Source organism: Oncorhynchus mykiss, chromosome 8 (assembly GCF_013265735.2).
Source record: "Oncorhynchus mykiss isolate Arlee chromosome 8, USDA_OmykA_1.1, whole genome shotgun sequence".
In the NCBI taxonomy this organism is placed as follows: Eukaryota; Metazoa; Chordata; class Actinopteri; order Salmoniformes; family Salmonidae; genus Oncorhynchus; species Oncorhynchus mykiss.
Window position 1 is genome coordinate 74,129,357 of NC_048572.1, and position 18,178 is coordinate 74,147,534.

General features: G+C 42.6%; 1 protein-coding gene across 1 annotated transcript; it reads right to left on the minus strand.

Annotated features, from left to right (window-relative positions):
* Nucleotides 1-4,122: 4,122 nt before the first annotated feature.
* On the minus strand, nt 4,123-16,604 carry LOC110530559 (oocyte zinc finger protein XlCOF8.4). Its single transcript, XM_021613744.2, has 4 exons — nt 16,246-16,604; nt 6,189-6,289; nt 5,934-6,048; nt 4,123-5,727 (listed from the first exon to the last, which is right to left on the minus strand). Exons 1-4 carry the CDS (start codon nt 16,448-16,450, stop codon nt 4,625-4,627), a joined length of 1,524 nt encoding a protein of 507 aa, XP_021469419.2. The 5' UTR covers nt 16,451-16,604; the 3' UTR covers nt 4,123-4,624.
* Between the last annotated feature and the right edge of the window lie 1,574 nt (nt 16,605-18,178).

Genomic DNA, 18,178 nt, shown 5'->3' on the forward strand with positions numbered 1-18,178 from the left:
CGTAAATATGAGACTGCAACAGCCCTTCAAATGTGGTATAGTTTGACACTGGCAAAGTACCAGGGTGTATTCAGGCCCAACCGGCCACTGGATGGCGGTATTATTTATTTTACGTCGTGTGTCATGTTACAAACGACGTAAAGGGAAAAGTACCGCCATCATGCAGCGGTTTGGGCTAGGTGTATTCTTGTCTGCACGTAGAGCAGACATATCTATTTACAAAAAAATACGACAAAGAATTCAGATAGTAAAACGTATTTTTTTAGTTAAATAGATATGGCTACATGTTGGGGAGAGTGCAGTGGCAGACATGATTATAAATGCAGCCAAGGCTATTTGCATTTATAATGCACAACGCATTGTGGTAAAATACAAAAACACTTTTCAACCATTCATACAAATTACATTATATTATATATATTATCAAATATTGTCATCTCCGTTCTCATCCACACAACCTAATGAAACCATTCTGAAAATGTGGTATGGTATTTATTAAAGGAGAGAAAAGAGAAATAACATGTTTGACACAGCTGGGGAACAAAGGACAAAAAAACTTGTTTAATGTGAACTTAAAATGAAACTTCATTTATATATTTCAAGTAACTATTGCATACTACATGCATTATAGCTGATTTACATTGAGGTCCTTCTCTTAGGTTTTTAAAGGCATGTACCACCACCCTCACACACAAACATACAGTTGAAGTCGGAAGTTTACACACACTTAGGTTGGAGTCATTAAAACTCGTTTTTCAACCACTCCACACATTTCTTGTTAACTAACTATAGTTTTGGCAAGTCGGTTAGGACATCTACTTAGTGCATGACGCAAACAATTGTTTCACAATTCCAGTGGAACAGAAGTTTACATACACTAAGTCGACTGTGCCTTTAAACAGCTTGGAAAATTCCAGAAAATGATGTAATGTCTTTCTAAGTTTCTGATAGGCTAATTGACATAATTTGAGTCAAAGCCTACCTTCCAACTCAGCACCTCTTTGCTTGACATCATGGTAAAATCAAAATAAATCAGCCAAGACCTCAGAAAAAAAAATGTAAACCTCCACAAGTCTGGTTCATCCTTGGGAGCAATTTCCAAACGCCTGAAGGTACCACGTTCATCTGTACAAAAAAATAGTACGCAAGTATAAACACCATGGGACCAGGCAGCCGTCATACCGCTCAGGAAGGAGACGCGTTCTGTCTCCTAGATATGAACGTACTTTGGTGCGGAAAGTGCAAATCAATCCCAGAACAGCCGCAAAGGACCTTGTGAAGATGCTGGAGAAAACAGGTACAAAAATATCTATCTCCACAGTAAAACGAGTCCTATATCGACATAACCTGAAAGGCTGCTCAGCAAGGAAGAAGCCGCCATAAAAAAAATCCAGACTACGGTTTGCAACTGCACATGGGTACAAAGATTGTACTTTTTGGAGAAATGTCCTCTGGTCTGATGAAACAAAAATTGAACTGTTTGGCCATAATGACCATCGTTATCTTTGGCGGAAAAAGGGGGAGGCTTGCAAGCCGAAGAACCCCATCCCAACCGTGAAGCACGGGGGTGGCAGCTTTAAAAGGCTAACTGATTTTTAGAAAACCCTTTAGCAATTATGTTAGCACAGCTGAAAACTGTTGTGCTAATTAAAGAAGCAATAAAAACAGCCTTCTTTAGACCAGTTGAGTATCTGGAGCATCAGCATTTGTGGGTTCGATTACAGGCTCAAAACGGCCAGAAACAAATAACTTTTTTCTCAAACTCATCAGTCTATTATTTTTCGGAGAAATGAAGGCTATTCCATGTGATTAATTGCCAAGAAATAGAAGATCTCGTACAACGCTGTGTACTACTATCTTCACAGAACAGCGCAAACTGGCCCTAACCAGAATAGAAAGAGGAGTGGGAGGCCCCGGTGCACAACTGAGCAAGAGGACAAGTACATTAGAGTGTCTAGTTTGAGAAATAGACGCCTCACAAGTCAACTGGCAGCTTCATTAAATAGTACCAGCAAAACACCAGTCTCAACGTCAACAGTGAAGAGGCGACTCCGGGATGCTGGCCTTCTAGGCAAGAACATTTCTAAGTGACCCCAAACTTTTGAACGGTAGTGTAAGTAGAGGTATTAGATAAAGAGTATGCATATTAGATCGTGTGTAGAAGATAACAGGTGGTGTTGATTGAGCTGCATGAGAGAATATGCATAACAGTACAGCAGTACTGATATATCTGTGAGAGAGTAAGTTAATTAGGGCTGTGTGTGTGTATACAGCAGTGTGTGTATACAATGACTGTGTGTACACTGGGTGGTTATTCTCTCCAGGAGAGGAAGTAGAGCTCACCCAGTGCATCGCTACACACCAGTTCACTGGAGCAGTGTGGGTTCACCTCCAAGACCAGAACAGGACCCGCACACACAAACCAACCCACCCGTACAGTAGCACAGAGAAATAGTGTAAGCACACACACAAAGTACTTATGTAAAAATACTTTAAAGTACTACTTAAGGTTTTTGGGGTATCTGTACTTTACTATTTCTATTTTTTTACCAACTATTACTTCACTACATTCCTAAAGAAAATAATGTACTTTTTACTCAATACATTTTCCCAGACACCCAAATGTACTCGTTACATTTTGACAGGAAAATGGTCCATTTCACAACTTATCAAGCGATCATCCCTGGTCATCCCTACTGCCTCTGATCTGGCGGACTCACTAAAAACAAATGCTTTGTTTGTAAATTATGTCTGACTGTTGGAGTGTTCTCCTGGCTCTCCGCCAATAAATAAATAAAATAGAATGTTGCCATCTGGTTTGTTTAATATAAGACATTTGAAATGGTTTATACTTTTGATACTTAAGTACATTTGAGCAATTCCATTTACTTTTGATAATTAAGTATATTTAAAACCAAATACTTTTAGACTTCTCAAGTTGTATTTCATTGGGTGACTTTTACTTTGACTAGTCATTTTATATTAAAGGTATCTTTACTTTTACTCAAGTATGACAATAGAGTACTTTTTCCACCACTGCCTGTACAGAGATGCAGATAGTGTAAGCATACAAACATAAACAGTATATTGCTGTGACTATTCATCCATTCTTTGAGAAATTATTTGAGTGTGTGAACATTTACGAGTTAGAATAACATCCACCTGTTTCTTGGTGTTTCTGTCCCACATTTTGACAGTTCTGTCATGGGACTTCGAGATCACCATCGTGCTGTTGACGAGTCACAGTACACTGATCCTGTGCCTAGGGAAAAATCAATCCAAAATAATATTCATCATCATCGAAAAAAGACATCAGTTTCATCAGAGGAAAAGGGAGAGCTCTTACAGGTTTCTTGCTGCTCCAGGAGTTGATGTTTGGTGGCTGCTTGAACCACATATTTCCCTTGGAATCTCCACACACAACCAACTCTGGAGACAGGACACAAATTACAGTGCCGTTAATAAATTATTCATATAACAATGTGTGTACACATTATTTGTTTACACAATATGTATCAAAATGTGTATGAGTATGCTGATGGACACCCCGACACCCCAAACCACAGCTCTGGCTGTTCTGAGGCCCTCTCCTCCCTGCCTCTTGCAGCCATCTCACTACAGTGGAAGTCAATTGAATTGCACATCATTGTGCCTGCAGGCCTGTCGTAGAACATGAAGCCTCTGAGCCTGACCCCACCTCTCCATCCCGCTGACCCTTAACATTCCACCCTTAACACATGGTCACTGTTACACCTTTCGAGTTTCGGGATGACTGATGTAAGAACAATACATAAGAAAGAGTAAGGTGAGATGTAAGACTGTTCCTACCTTGACTCTACACAGGTACACACAAGCGATGAAGTACGAAATCACTAAATTTGTTGACTTCCTGCTCACTCCATTATCTCCGCCCCGTTGATAGGCAAATCAATGAAGAGGTAAATCTTTGAAACTACTAATCATATAAATCTTTTTCTCTTCTCTATTTAGCCATCTACAGCATCTAATGAACCTTGATTCAGATGACCAGTTTTATACAGTCCCAGTGGTGTCAGTTTAGACAATGTACACAGTAAGTGTAGTTTCCAGATGTAAAATATAAAAGTTGTATAAACATGTATAGCCTATTACACAAACCAATATTTTATTGCCTCGTTTTGAAAAGACATACAGTAACTTAACACTTTGGGGCAGCAGAGTAATTTCCAAACCTTAACTGAAAATCAAGTTGAATTGAGTTATTAACCTGACCTGATATGAGACTGTCCCTTGTGGCAAGACGTGACATCCCAGATAGTCAGACACTTCCTAGACAATACAGACTAAATGGCTCCTACATATTATTCATCTAAAAGCACAGATTGACTCTTTCATTAAATACATTTGCTTGAATATAAATAATATGGTTTTATGATTTTGTGGTAGAAATATAAAATGTTAGTAGATGTAAATAAATAGGTTATTAAAAAAAGTGAGGATCCGTGAACAGTGAAACATGAAAACCATTTCACAAATCAATGAGGAGGAAAAGGTTGTCAACATTTCTCAAAATACTTTCTAAACCAAAATTTACATAGAAAGTGTTTCCGAAGCATAACGCAATTATGTTCCATCTGTTCTGAGACTATATTAAACTTGTGTGTGGATCCCCAGAGTATGCAGGTGCCAGGTGTGGAGACACTGCACTCTCTCCTATGTGAGTTCTCTGATGTGATGTCATATTGGAACGCTGGGTGAAGCATTTCCCACACTGTGTGCACTCGAAGGGCTTCTCCCCACTGTGGACCACAGCATGTCTGATCAAGTTGCACTGCTTGGTAAAACTCCTGCCACACTGTTCACAGGTGTACGGTTTCTCTCCGGTGTGACTCCGGAGGTGTACTTTGAGCTGGCAGAGACGCTGGAAGCTCTTCCCACAGAAGGTGCAGCTGAAACGCCTCTCGGTGTTTCCGCCTGATCTCCACTGAGTCCTCATTCTCTTCACCATGTTAAAACTACTGTGACTCAGGCTGTATCCAGAGAAGGTGGAGGTGGTGGCCATGTTTGACCCTGTCATGCACTCACTCAATCTCACTGTTGCTTCTGAAGCCCTGTACTGATGCTTTCTTGGCTGTAGAGCTAAACTATTTCCATCATTATTTGAGTTCAGCGTCTCGCTGCTCTGTCCCTCTGGCATCTGTTGTCTAGTCTCATCAGCCAATGTCCTGACATGTCTTGTCATGTGTTTTGCTGCACTGAACATGTTAGCATGTGGTTTCCATATAGAAGAGTGAAGCGATGGCCCCACTTCATCTGTCATAGTAGGAACAGATGGCAGCCCACTATGAGATGGGTAAATTGAGATATTCTGAGAGTACTCTTCTGTGGAATGAAAGGAGAAATCTGGGTGGCAGACAGGGTCAGTGTCTCTGCCTGGATCCACAGAGGTCCACAGCTGCCCATCAGTCTCATCCATGACAAACTGGTCAGGTCCTGCCAGGGCCGTGGTCTGATCCAGCTCCTCCTCTTTCACCATCACTAGGTCTAGTGAGTCCTCGTCCGGCCGGTGCTGCTCTGTGCTGAACACCTCTGTAGATGCGAGCTGGGGTGTTCCTGGTTCCTCTGGACGATCAGAATTGGGGTAATGTTCCACTGAGTCTCTGGGAGATATATTGGGTTGTGTGATGAAGTCCTCATCACAGTGCCGTTGCTCAAATGATGGTGATTTCCCAGGCTTGGAACCAGATTCTAGAGATTTGGGGATAAACATAAAATAAACATTACAAAAAGACCCTTAAGAGCAAAACATGACTGCTTTAGAGCTGATTGTGTGTACGTGCACTAAATATGCCAGAACATAAAACAACAATGTAGCAATTTGGAACGTGCATACCACCACACCCACACAGTCTTCCATAGACAGACAGAGCAGTACCCCTTATGGTCACACCCACCCTCTCCAGTGATCCTGAGCTCTTCCTGAGGGTCAGTCTTCCACACGTCCTCTGCTGTCTCCTCATCTTTGATCAGTATGAGTTCAGTCTTCACTCCCTGCTCCACATCGGTAGACTAACAGGGGACTGAGGTTATTACTCTGGACACACAGCATATCTAACCCTTTTCATACTCATGAATCACACAAAAGCGATAAAACTCCTGATAAGCCAATATCAGAATTTATCTTAGTTGTTAAAGGTGATGTATCACACCTGGGGTTGAGAGTCCTGTTCAACAGCCAGCTCTTCGTCTCTGCACTGTGAGCTACTCCTCTGCTTATTCAAAACAATTTTGACTGGATATGAAGATCTCTCTGATGCCATAGAGTAAAAAGCAAGAAAATAATTGTATTCAGTCAAATATTAGAGCTATTCACACATTTGGGTTTCGCATATCCAATCAATTTACTAGCCTGGAGACCCGATGTTGAATTTCATAGAAATTTCATAGAAATAGAGCAGGAAAGTTCTCTCACGACGTCTACAAGCCAGAATGTCAAATAAAACAATAGTTTAACTTACTTTACTGGTTGTCGATGTATTTGTTCCTTTTGCAGGTACATTACATGACCAAAAGTATGTGGACACCTGCTCCTCGAACAACTCATTCCAAAATCATGGGTATTAATATGGAGTTGGTCCCCCTTGGCTGCTACAACAGCATCCACTCTTCTGGGAAGGCTTTCCACCAGATGTTGGAACATTGCTGCAAGGACTTGCTTCCATTCAGCCACAAGAATATTTGTGATATTTGACACTGATGTTGGGCAATAAGGCCTGGCTCGCAGACGGCGTTCTAATTCATCCCAAAGATGTTCGATGGGGTTGAGGTCAGGGCTCTGTGCAGGCAAGACAAGATATTCCACACCGATCTCATACCATTTCTGTATGGACCTCCCTTTGAGCACGGAGGCATTGTCATTCTGAAACAGGAAAGGGCCTTCCCCAAACTGTTGGAAACACAGAATCATCTAGAATGTCATTGTATGCTGTAGCGTTAATATTTCCCTTCACTGGAACTAAGGGGCCTAGCTGAACCATGAAAAACAGCCCCAGACCATTATTCCTCCTCTACCAAACTTTACAGTTGGCACTATGCATTTGGGCAGGTAGCGTTCTCCTGGCATCCGTCGAACTGCTAGATGGTGAAGCGTGATTTATCACTCCAGAGAACATGTTTCCATTGCTCCAGAGTCCATCGGTGGCGAGCTTCATGCCACTCCAGCCGACGCTTGGCATTGCGCATGGTAATCTTAGGATTGTGTGTGGCTGCTCGTCCATGGAAACTAATTTCATGAAGCTCCCGACAAACAGTTCTTGTGCTCACGTTGCTTCCAGAGGCAGTTTCGAACTCGGTAGTGAGTGTTGCAACTGAGGACAGACAATTTTTACGCGATGCTCGCTTCAGCACTCCCGACCTGTGAGCTTGTGTGGTCTACCGCTTGGCGTTGTTGCTCCTAGATGTTTCCACTTCACAATAACAGCACTTACAGTTGACCGGCACAGCTCTAGCAAGGCAGAAATTTGACGAATTGACTTGTTGGAAAGGTGGCATCCTATGAGGGTGCCACGTTGAAAGTCACCAAGCTGTTCATTAAGGCCATTCTACTTGCCAATGTTTGTCTATGGCAATTGCATGGCTATGTGCTCGATTTTATACACCTGTCAGCAACAGGTGTGGTTGAAATTGCCGAATCCACTAATTTGAAGGGTTGTCCACGTACTGTTGTATTTATAGTATAGGAATGCGAGACAATATAACCCACAGGAAAGTATAATTACACTTTTCAAATCCAATCAACAGGACCTGAAAAATTGTAATATCCTATGTTTCTCAAGAGTCGTGGTTGAACGAGGAGGACATGGGCATGAACTCAGCAAAAAAGAAACGTCCTCTCACTGTCAATTGCGTTTATTTTCAGCAAACTTAACATGTGTAATATTTGTATGAACATAACAAGATTCAACAACTGAGACAAACTGAACAAGTTCAACAGACATGTGACTAACAGAAATTGAATAATGTGTTCCTGAACAAAGGGGGTCGGTGAAAATCAAAAGTAACAGTCAATGCAGCTGTTGGCCACACCAGATAATAAGTACTGCAGTGCATCTCCTCAAAGACTGCACCAGATTTGCCAGTTCTTGCTGTGAGTTGTTTCCCCACTCTTCCACCAAGACACCTGCAAGTTCCCGGACATTTCTGGGGGGAATGGCCCTAGCCCTCACTCTCCGATCCAACAGGTCCCAGACGTGCTCAATGGGATTAAGATCCGGGCTCGTCACTGGCCATGGCAGAACACCGACATTCCTGTCTTGCAGGAAATCACGCAGAGAACGAGCAGTATGGCTCGTGGCATTGTCATGCTGAAGGGTCATGTCAGGATGAGCCTGCAGGAAGGGTACCACATGAGGGAGGAGGATGTCTTCCCTGTAACGCACAGCATTGAGATTGCCTGCAATGACAACAAGCTCAGTCCGATGATGCTGTGACACACTGCCCCAGACCATGACGGACCCTCCACCTCCAAATCGATCCCGCTCCAGAGTACAGGCCTCGGTGAAACGCTCATTCCTTTGACCATAAACGCAAATCCAACCATCACCCCTGGTGAGACAAAACCACAACTTGTCAGTGAAAAGCTTTTTTTGCCAGTCCTGTCTGGTCCAGGGACGGTGGGTTTGTACCCATAGGCAACGTTGTTGTCTGTGATGTCTGGTGAGGACCTGCCTTACAACTGGCCTACAAGCCCACAGTACAGCCTCTCTCAGCCTATTGCGGACAGTCTGAGCACTGGTGGAGGGATTGTGCGTTCCTGGTGTAACTCGGGCAGTTGTTGTTGCCATCCTGTACCTGTCCCGCAGGTGTGAGGTTCGGCTGTACCGATCCTGTGCAGGTGTTGTTACACGTGGTCTGCCACTGCGAGGATGATCAGCTGTCCGTCTTGTCTCCCTGTAGCGCTGTCTTAGGCGTCACACAGTACAGAGGTTGCAATGTATTGCCCTGGCCACATCTGCAGTTCTCATGCCTCCTTGCATCATGCCTTAGGCATGTGCACGCAGATTAGCAGGGACCCTGGGCATCTTTCTTTTGGTGTTTTTCAGAGTCAGTAGAAAGGCCTCTTTACTGTCCTACGTTTTCATAACTGTGACCTTAATTGCCTACCATCTGTAAGCTGTTAGTGTCTTAATGACCATTCCACAGGTGCATGTTCATTAATTATTTATGGTTCATTGAACAAGCAAGGGAAACAGTGTTTAAACCATTTACAATGAAGATCTGTGAAGTTATTTTGATTTTTACAAATTTATCTTTGAAAGACAGGGTCTGAAAAGGGGACGTTTCTTTTTTTGCCGAATTTACATCTCGCTGGTTTTTCCATGCATCATCAAGCCCAGATGGCAGATTCGGGTAAGGCGAAGGGAGGAGGTGGGTGTCTCTTTGTTAACAACAGCTGGTGTGTGACCTTTAATGTTAAGGAAGTGTTGAGTTGTTGCTCGCATGACTTAGAATACCTCCTGATAAGCTGCAGACCATATACTATGTACTATATTTCTCGTAGCCATTTAACACCAAACATATGCAGGCACTAAGACCACACGTAACAAGCTGTATAGGGCCATAAGCAAACAAGAAAATGCACATTCAGAGGTGGCGTGTCTTGTGGCCGCTGATTTTAATGCAGGGAAACTGAAATCCGTTTTACCAAATTGTTACCAGTATGTCATCACCTGTGCAACTAGAGGCGACAGAACTCGAGATCACCTTTACACCACACACAGAAACGCATACAAGGCCCTCCCTCGCCCTCCCTCTTGCAAATCAGACAATAACTCTATCTTCCTGCTTCCTGTTTACAAAAAAATAAAACAAAAAGTACCAGTGACAAGCTCAATACGGAAGTGGTCAGATGAAGCGGATGCTAAGCTACAGGACTGCACAGATTGGAAAATGTTCCGGGATTCATCTGGTAACGCTGAAGAATCATCGGCTTCATTAATAAGTGCATCAACGATGTTGTCCCCACAGTGACTGTACATACATACCATAACCAGAAGCCATGTTTTACATCCGCACTGAGCTAAAGCCTACAGCTGCCGCTTTCAAGGAACGGGACACTAATCCAGACGCTTTTAAGAAATCCTGCTATAAACTCAGACGAGCCATCAAACACGCAAAGCTTCCATAGAGGACTAAGATCGAATTCCACTATGCCGGCTCTGACGCTTGACGGATGTGGCAGGGCTGGCAAACTATCACGAATTAGAAAGGAAACTCAGCCGCGAGCTTCCCAGCGACACGAGCCTACCAGACGAGCTAACAGGTGGTGCTCTCATGCATGGTTCAGTGTTGCTTGACACTGAACCATGCATGAGAGCACCAGCTGTTCCAGATCACAGTAGTGATCTTGCTCTCTGTAGCCAATGTGAGTAAGACCTTTAAAACAGATTAACATTCGCAAGGCTGGGGCCAGATGGAATAGCAGGACGAGTACTCAGACCATGCGCTGACCAGCCGGTCTGTAATAACAACCTGTTTCAATCAGACCACCATTGTCCCCCTTCCAAAGAACGCCAAGGTAACCTGCCTAAATTACTATCGCTTCGAACCATTCACATCTATAGCAAATAAATGGTTTGAAAGACTGGTCATGGCTCCCCTCCTGTACTCCCTGTTCACTCACCATTGCGTGGCGGTGCACGACTCCAACACCATCAATTTGCTGAAAACAACGGTGGTAGGACTGATCACCGACGGCGAGGCAGCCTTTTGGGAGGGTGTCAGAGACCTGGTAGTGTGGTGCAAAGACAGAAACCTCTCCTTTAACGTCAGCAATTATTGTTGACTACAAGAAACTAAGGAGCGAGCGCTTCAAGTTCCTCAGTGTTCACATCAATTAGGAATTAACATGATCCACACACACCCACATAGTTGTGAAGAGGACATGACAGCGCCTCCTCCCCCTTAGGAAGGATGGGCCCTCAGATCCTCAAAAGATTCTACAGCTGCACCATTGAGAGCATCATGACTGGCTCCATCACTGCTTGGTATGGCAACTGCAAGGGGCCCGACCGCAAGCCGCTATTGAGGGTGGTGAGTACTGGGGGTCGAGCTCCCTGCCATCCAGGACCTTTATACCAGGCGGTGTCAGAGGAAGAATCCAGTCACCATAGCCATAGACCGCAAGGCAAACGGTACCAGTTCACCAAGTCTGGAACCAACAGGACCCTGAACAGCTTCTACCACGAACCAATAAGACAGCAAATCAAGGCTGCTAAATAGCTAATCAAATGGCTACCCAAACTACCTGCATTGAACCTTTAACTAACCATCTTGCATTGACTCTATGCGCGCGAATGCATGCACGCACACACTAGAGGTCGACCGATTAATCGGAATGGCCGATTAATTAGGGCTGATTTCAAGTTTTCATAACAATCGGAAATCGGTATTTTTGGGCGCCGATTTTGCCAATTTTATTTAATTAGGCAAGTCAGTTAAGAACACATTCTTAGTTTCAATGACGGCCTAGGAGGCAGAACGACAGAGTTATACCCTGTCAGCTCGGGGGATTCAATCTTGCAACCTTACAGTTAACTAGTCCAATGCTCTAACCACCTGATTACATTGCACTCCACGAGGAGCCTGCCTGTTACGCGAATGCAATAAGCCAAGGTAAGTTGCTAGCAAGCATTAAACTTATCTTATAAAAAACAATCAACGACTGTCGTTGCCCCAATGTGTACTTTATCCATAAACATCAATGCCTTTCTTAAAATCAATACACAAGTATATATTTTTTAAACCTGCATATTTAGCTAAAAGAAATCCAGGTTATCAGGCAATATTAACCAGGTAAAATTGTCACCTCTTGCGTTCATTGCACGCAGAGTCAGGGTATTTGCAACAGTTTGGGTTGCCTGGCTCTTTGCGAACTAATTTGCCAGAATTTTACGTAATTATGACATAACATTGAAGGTTGTGCAATGTAACAGGAATATTTATACTCATGGATGCCACCCGTTAGATAAAATACGGAACGGAATAAACGTTTTGTTTTCGAGATGATAGTTTCCGGATTTGACCTAAGGCTCAGATTTCTGTGTGTTTATTATAGTAAAGTCTATGATTTGATATTTGATAGAGCAGTCCGAGGGGTGGTAGGCAGCAGCAGGCTCGTAATAGTCAAATGTATATGGTTTAGAGAGAAATAGTCGACGCGTTATAATTCCTGTAATAACTTGCGGCTGAACTTGAAAGGGGTTCGTTCATTCGTTATTTTACCGTTCATGTCTTCCATAGAGAATGTCTTGATCTACTTCAAATAAGGTCTGTGTTTCGTGCAGGCTTAAACCGCCTCTGCGTTTTGATACCCGTGTAAATCTCACTAGGATTGTAGTATCTGGGATCTACATCTGTTTATATTAGTTACTGTGCTGTTACTAAGCAGTAATGCATTACGGCAGTGTTACATTACTACACCTAATAGGAAATGCACATGCGCACTGGGGTGCCGGGAACTGTAGCGCACGAGGGGTTTTGACTAAACGAAAACTAACCGTCTTTCCTCCTGCCTGGTCATTTCTCCACAACACAAATATTACAGTGGCGACGAGGTGATTAAACTACATAAACGAACATTGCTTGAAGGGAAGAATGTTGCGTGAGTAATGAAACTCAAAATAATTATGTAATTCGTCAGTTATTTTTTATTTTCTTTCGCCAGTAGAGAAGGCTAAGCACTGCTAGCACTGCTAGTACAGTATTCAGGAGCTGCCAAGTAGCAAGACTATTGGAGTCCAGAATAGGGACACTGTCCTCTGGTGGTTAAATTAAAAAAACTGTCATTGAACCCATTGAAATTAGGCGATCTCAGTGGAGAAATATTGTCAAAAAAAAAAAGGAAGAAGGAACGTAACACGGTGTGTACATTATTACAAATGAGTGCAGTGAATGAAGTAATTGCAGAAACTTCTGAAGTGAAGAATTAGATGAACATTAAGGAATACAAGGAATAAGGAAACTGAACAATTAATTGTGAAAATGGCAACCATTGGTCGAGTATCAGAGTTTGAGGCTATAAAAGAGGATTTTGATTCCTATTTGGAGCGTTTTGAGCGTTGGCTGGCTGCAAATGAAATCAAAGATGAAAAGAAAGCAGACGTATTTCTCAGTGTTTTGGGTCCAACTGAGTATGGATTGCTGAAAGTTCTCATTGAACCAATAAAAGCAGTGGAGTTGCACTAGGCAGAACTGACTGAAACTCTTTCAAGGTATTTCAAGCCTAAGCCAATTCTCATTGCAGAACGTTTCAGATATTACCAACGTCACCAGGGTCAAGGGGAAACCGTGGCTGACTACATCCTTGCTTTAAAAAGGTTGGCAAGTACATGTGAGTTTGCACGATTTCTTGATGATGCTCTCCGAGACAAGTTTGTATGTGGTCTCACAGGTGAAGCATATCACAGAAGGCTCCTGTCAGAGAAGGACCTGACCTTTAAGAAAGCCTGTGATATAGCACTTGGACTTGAGCTTGCCCACAGGGATACTATTGAGCTATCGGGACATGCAGAACGTCAGAAAGGTGTTCACAAGTTCAGTGATGCACGTGGTGAAAAAAGCTCACAAAAGTCACTTTTTTCAGTCCCGTCCTCAAGGTTACACAAGAACAAAGCAGCCCACATCTCAAAGGTCTAAGCCAAGTTGCTACAGATGTGGGGGAGATAATCATCAGCACAGTGAATGTCGATTCCAAAATGAAAAGTGCCACAATTGTGGAAAGGTTGGACATTTGCAGAGAGTGTGTAAGTCCTCAAAATGCACAGCAAGAGTGCACAAAGTGTCAGACGCAGCACAGGAAGAGGAAGTTACAACTGAAACAGTAGTGGAACTGTTCACAGTGTACACAGCTCAACAACAAAAAGATGGAATCTATCTCAACATGGAGTTAGCAGGAAAACCAGTAAAAATGCAGCTGGACACCGGAGCGTCTGTATCTCTGGTTCCAGAGAGACTCTACAAAGAAAAACTGAAAGAGTGCCCTCTTCAGCCCGCGTCCATCCACCTTTCTTCATACACTGGTGACAGTATTCCTGTGTTAGGGCAGATCCAGGGAAAGGAGTGGACGCTACCGCTTGTCATTGTTACAGGAGAAAAATCAGCCTTGCTAGGCAGAAACTGGCTACAAAAGATCAAGTTGAACTGGGAAGAAATCTTCAGTCTGAGAAATGACAAACCAGTGAGTCAGGCTACACTAACATGCTGGAGACGCACAAATAACTTTTCAAAGATGGCTACGGTGAAATACATGACTTCACAGCAAAAGTGCACTACTTTTTTGTGATGTCCAAACTTGTGAAACATGAGGAGAATCCATAATGATGCAATTTGATGAAATTGTTATCGTAGTTTTTTTCTAATGCATGTCTTTTTTAAATTATTTTTTACCCCAATTTCGTGGTATCCAATTGTTGTAGTAGCTACTATCTTGTCTCATTGCTACAACTCCCGTACGTGCTCGGGAGAGACGAAGGCTGAATGTCATGCGTCCTCCAATACACAACCCAACCAGCCGTACTGCTTCTTAACACAGCGCACATCCAACCCGGAAGCCAGCCGCACCAATGTGTCGGAGGCTACACCGTGCACTGTGCCCGGCCCGCCACATCGCTGGTGCGCGATGAGACAAGGAGATCCCTACCGACCAATCCCTCCCTAACCCGAGCGACGCTAGGCCAATTGTGCGTCGCCCCACGGACCTCCCGGTCGCGGCCGGTTACAACAGAGCCTGGGCGCGAACCCAGGGCACAGCTGGCGCTGCAGTACAGCGCCCTTAACCACTGCGCCACCCGGGAGGCCGCAAGGTGCCATGTCATAGCTGACACCCCATTCTTTTTGCAGACACCTTTGATCTTAATTCAGAACAGATACAGTATTAAAATGAGTTTTGGGAAAATGTGTTTGCATAAAAACCTGTGGGAGATTTTACAGTAATTCCATTACCAAGATTGCATCAGTTCTTCTACTAAATTAGTTTTTGTAAATGTTTCAGTGGAAATTGTTAAAAGTAGTCCTTGTGCATAGAGTTGTATGGTTTGTTAAACTTTGAAACGAATGGTTTTTGTTTGGCATACATTTCAAAGTAAAATAGTCAAATGAGTCAAAGTGTCATTCTGTTATAGTTGAATTGCCATGCTGCTACTGCTTCACATACGCTGCTGCTACATCTCTGTCTATCTGTCTACCTAGATGTACATACAGTGCCTACAGAAAGTATTCACAACCATTTACTTTTTCCAAAACAAATTGTTACAGCCTGAATGGATTATACTGAGATGTTGTGTCACTGGCACACACACAACACCCTATAATGTCAAAGTGGAATTATGTTTTTCAAAATGTTAACAAATTGTCGAGTCAATAAGTATTCAACACCTGTGTTATGGCATGCCTAAATAAGGTCAGGAGTAAACATTTGCTTAACAAGTCACATAATAAGTTACACGGACTCATTCTGTGTGCGATAAGTGTTTAAAATGATTTTTTTGAAAGATCTCTGTGCCCCACATATACAAATATCTGTAAGGTCCCTCAGTCGAGCAGTAAATTTCAAACACAGATTGAACCACAAAAAACAGGGAGGTTTTCCAATGCCTCGCAAAGAAGGGCACCTATTGGTAGATGGGTAAAAAAATAAAAATAAGACATTGAATATCCATTTGAGCATGGTGAAGTTATTAAATTACACGTTTGATGGTGTATCAATACACCCAGTCACTACAAAGATGTAGGTGTCCTTTCTAACTCAGTTGTTGATGAGAGGAAGGAAACCTCTCAGGGATTTCACCATCCATTACACCTTGATCACACCTACAGAGTTTTGCGCATCATCATCTGGATGTGTGTGCAACAAAAGTTCAACATTCACGTTATGCTACCATTTATGTCAAGTCTTCTACGCATACAATTTGGTGTATACTTTTGATAAATCCACAACCAGCACTATGAAAAGTTAATTTAATGATATTTTCCTGTGGATATATTTCTCACATTCCTACCTGCAAATAGACTAACTGCACGGACAACCGGTAAATTAAGTTCAAATATAACTTTATTCAAAATTATAGCTTGTAAGGTAACATTATAGATCGTGAGAGGAAACTTCCCTGATCCAAACGCTCATTTATGCCCGACGTTGAATCCAATTAAATTCAACGTCGGGGTCTCCACTCTCCAACATGAATTTACCATGAATAATAACACAACTACCTTTTCGTCTGCGCGTCTTCTCCAGCTCGCTCTCCATCATTTGCCACTTCCTTTTCAATACATCAATATCTCGCTGGCTTTGGGTCATTTCCAAACGTATAACAGCACAGCTATCATCTACACGTTTGTTTATTTCTGCTATAGCTGCTTTAGCTAATACCTCCATAATGGATACCAACTGCGCCTGAAAATTGCAGCTCGCCATCTTGTCCTGCCCAAATTATAGATGTGTATTCTCTATGTGAAGTAGATAATATAAAATGTCCAAGTTAATGTGCAATAAACAATCCGTAGATGTTGATAAATGGCAACAATGTAGTGAGTGGGTAACGTGTGAGCGAGCAATCGCTCTTCCGTTCAATTCGTGACGTAAGTATTTATTACCGTAAATATAAGACTACAACAGCCCTACAAAATTGGTGGTATTAGCACTGGCCAGTAAATACCAAGGTATAAACCAGACTGCATGTATGGTAGCCATATCTATTTACAAAAAATACGAATTCGAAAAAATAAAGAATTTGGATCGTAAAAACGTAATCTGTTTTTAAGTTAATAGATATGGCTACATGTAGGGGAGAGTGCAGTGCAATCCAGTGACAAACATGGTTATTAATGCATAAAATACTATTCAGTGCTTAATTTGAACCGGGTCCAGCACCTCTATGTTTTGGACTGTTTCGTTCCGGAACCTATTTGGCCAGATCCGGTACCTCTCGTGGCACGAAAAATAATTGTCCGTTGTATAAATTCGAATAAAAGCGATCGAAGTTCATTGAACTTAAATTTAAAATAATTTGCCAAAGTTATAGAATAACTGCTGTCTGTTCAGAAATAAATGAAATAATTCAGAATAGCCTGCTACACCATGAAAAAGACCATCATTTAGCCACAGAGGAGCAATAGCTTTTCTTTGTTGCCAATTATTATTTATTTTTTTCACCTTTATTTAACCAGGTAGGCAAGTTGAGAACAAGTTCTCATTTACAATTACGACCTGGCCAAGATAAAGCAAAGCAGTTCGACACATACAACGACACAGAGTTACACATGGAGTAAAACAAACATACAGTCAATAATACAGTAGAAACAAGTCTATATACGATGTGAGCAAATGAGGTGAGATAAGGGAGGGAAAGGCAAAACAAAAAAAAAGGCCATGGTGGCAAAGTAAATACAATATAGCAAGTAAAACACTGGAATGGTAGATTTGCAGTGGAAGAATGTGCAAAGTAGAAATACAAATAATGGGGTGTAAAGGAGCAAAATAAATACAGTAGGGAAAGAGGTAGTTGTTTGGGCTAAATTATAGATGGGCTATGTACAGGTGCAGTAATCTGTGAGCTGCTCTGACAGTTGGTGCTTAAAGCTAGTGAGGGAGATAAGTGTTTCCAGTTTCAGAGATTTTTGTAGTTCGTTCCAGTCATTGGCAGCAGAGAACTGGAAGGAGAGGCGGCCAAAGAAATAATTGGTTTTGGGGGTGACCAGAGAGATATACCTGCTGGAGCGCGTGCTACAGGTGGGTGATGCTATGGTGACCAGCGAGCTGAGATAAGGGGGGACTTTACCTAGCAGGGTCTTGTAGATGACATGGAGCCAGTGGGTTTGGCGACGAGTATGAAGCGAGGGCCAGCCAACGAGAGGGTACAGGTCGCAATGGTGGGTAGTATATGGGGCTTTGGTGACAAAACGGATTGCACTGTGATAGACTGCATCCAATTTGTTGAGTATGGTATTGGAGGCTATTTTGTAAATGACATCGCCAAAGTCGAGGATTGGTAGGATGGTCAGTTTTACAAGGGAATGTTTGGCAGCATGAGTGAAGGATGCTTTGTTGCGAAATAGGAAGCCAATTCTAGATTTAACTTTGGATTGGAGATGTTTGATGTGGGTCTGGAAGGAGAGTTTACAGTCTAACCAGACACCTAGGTAT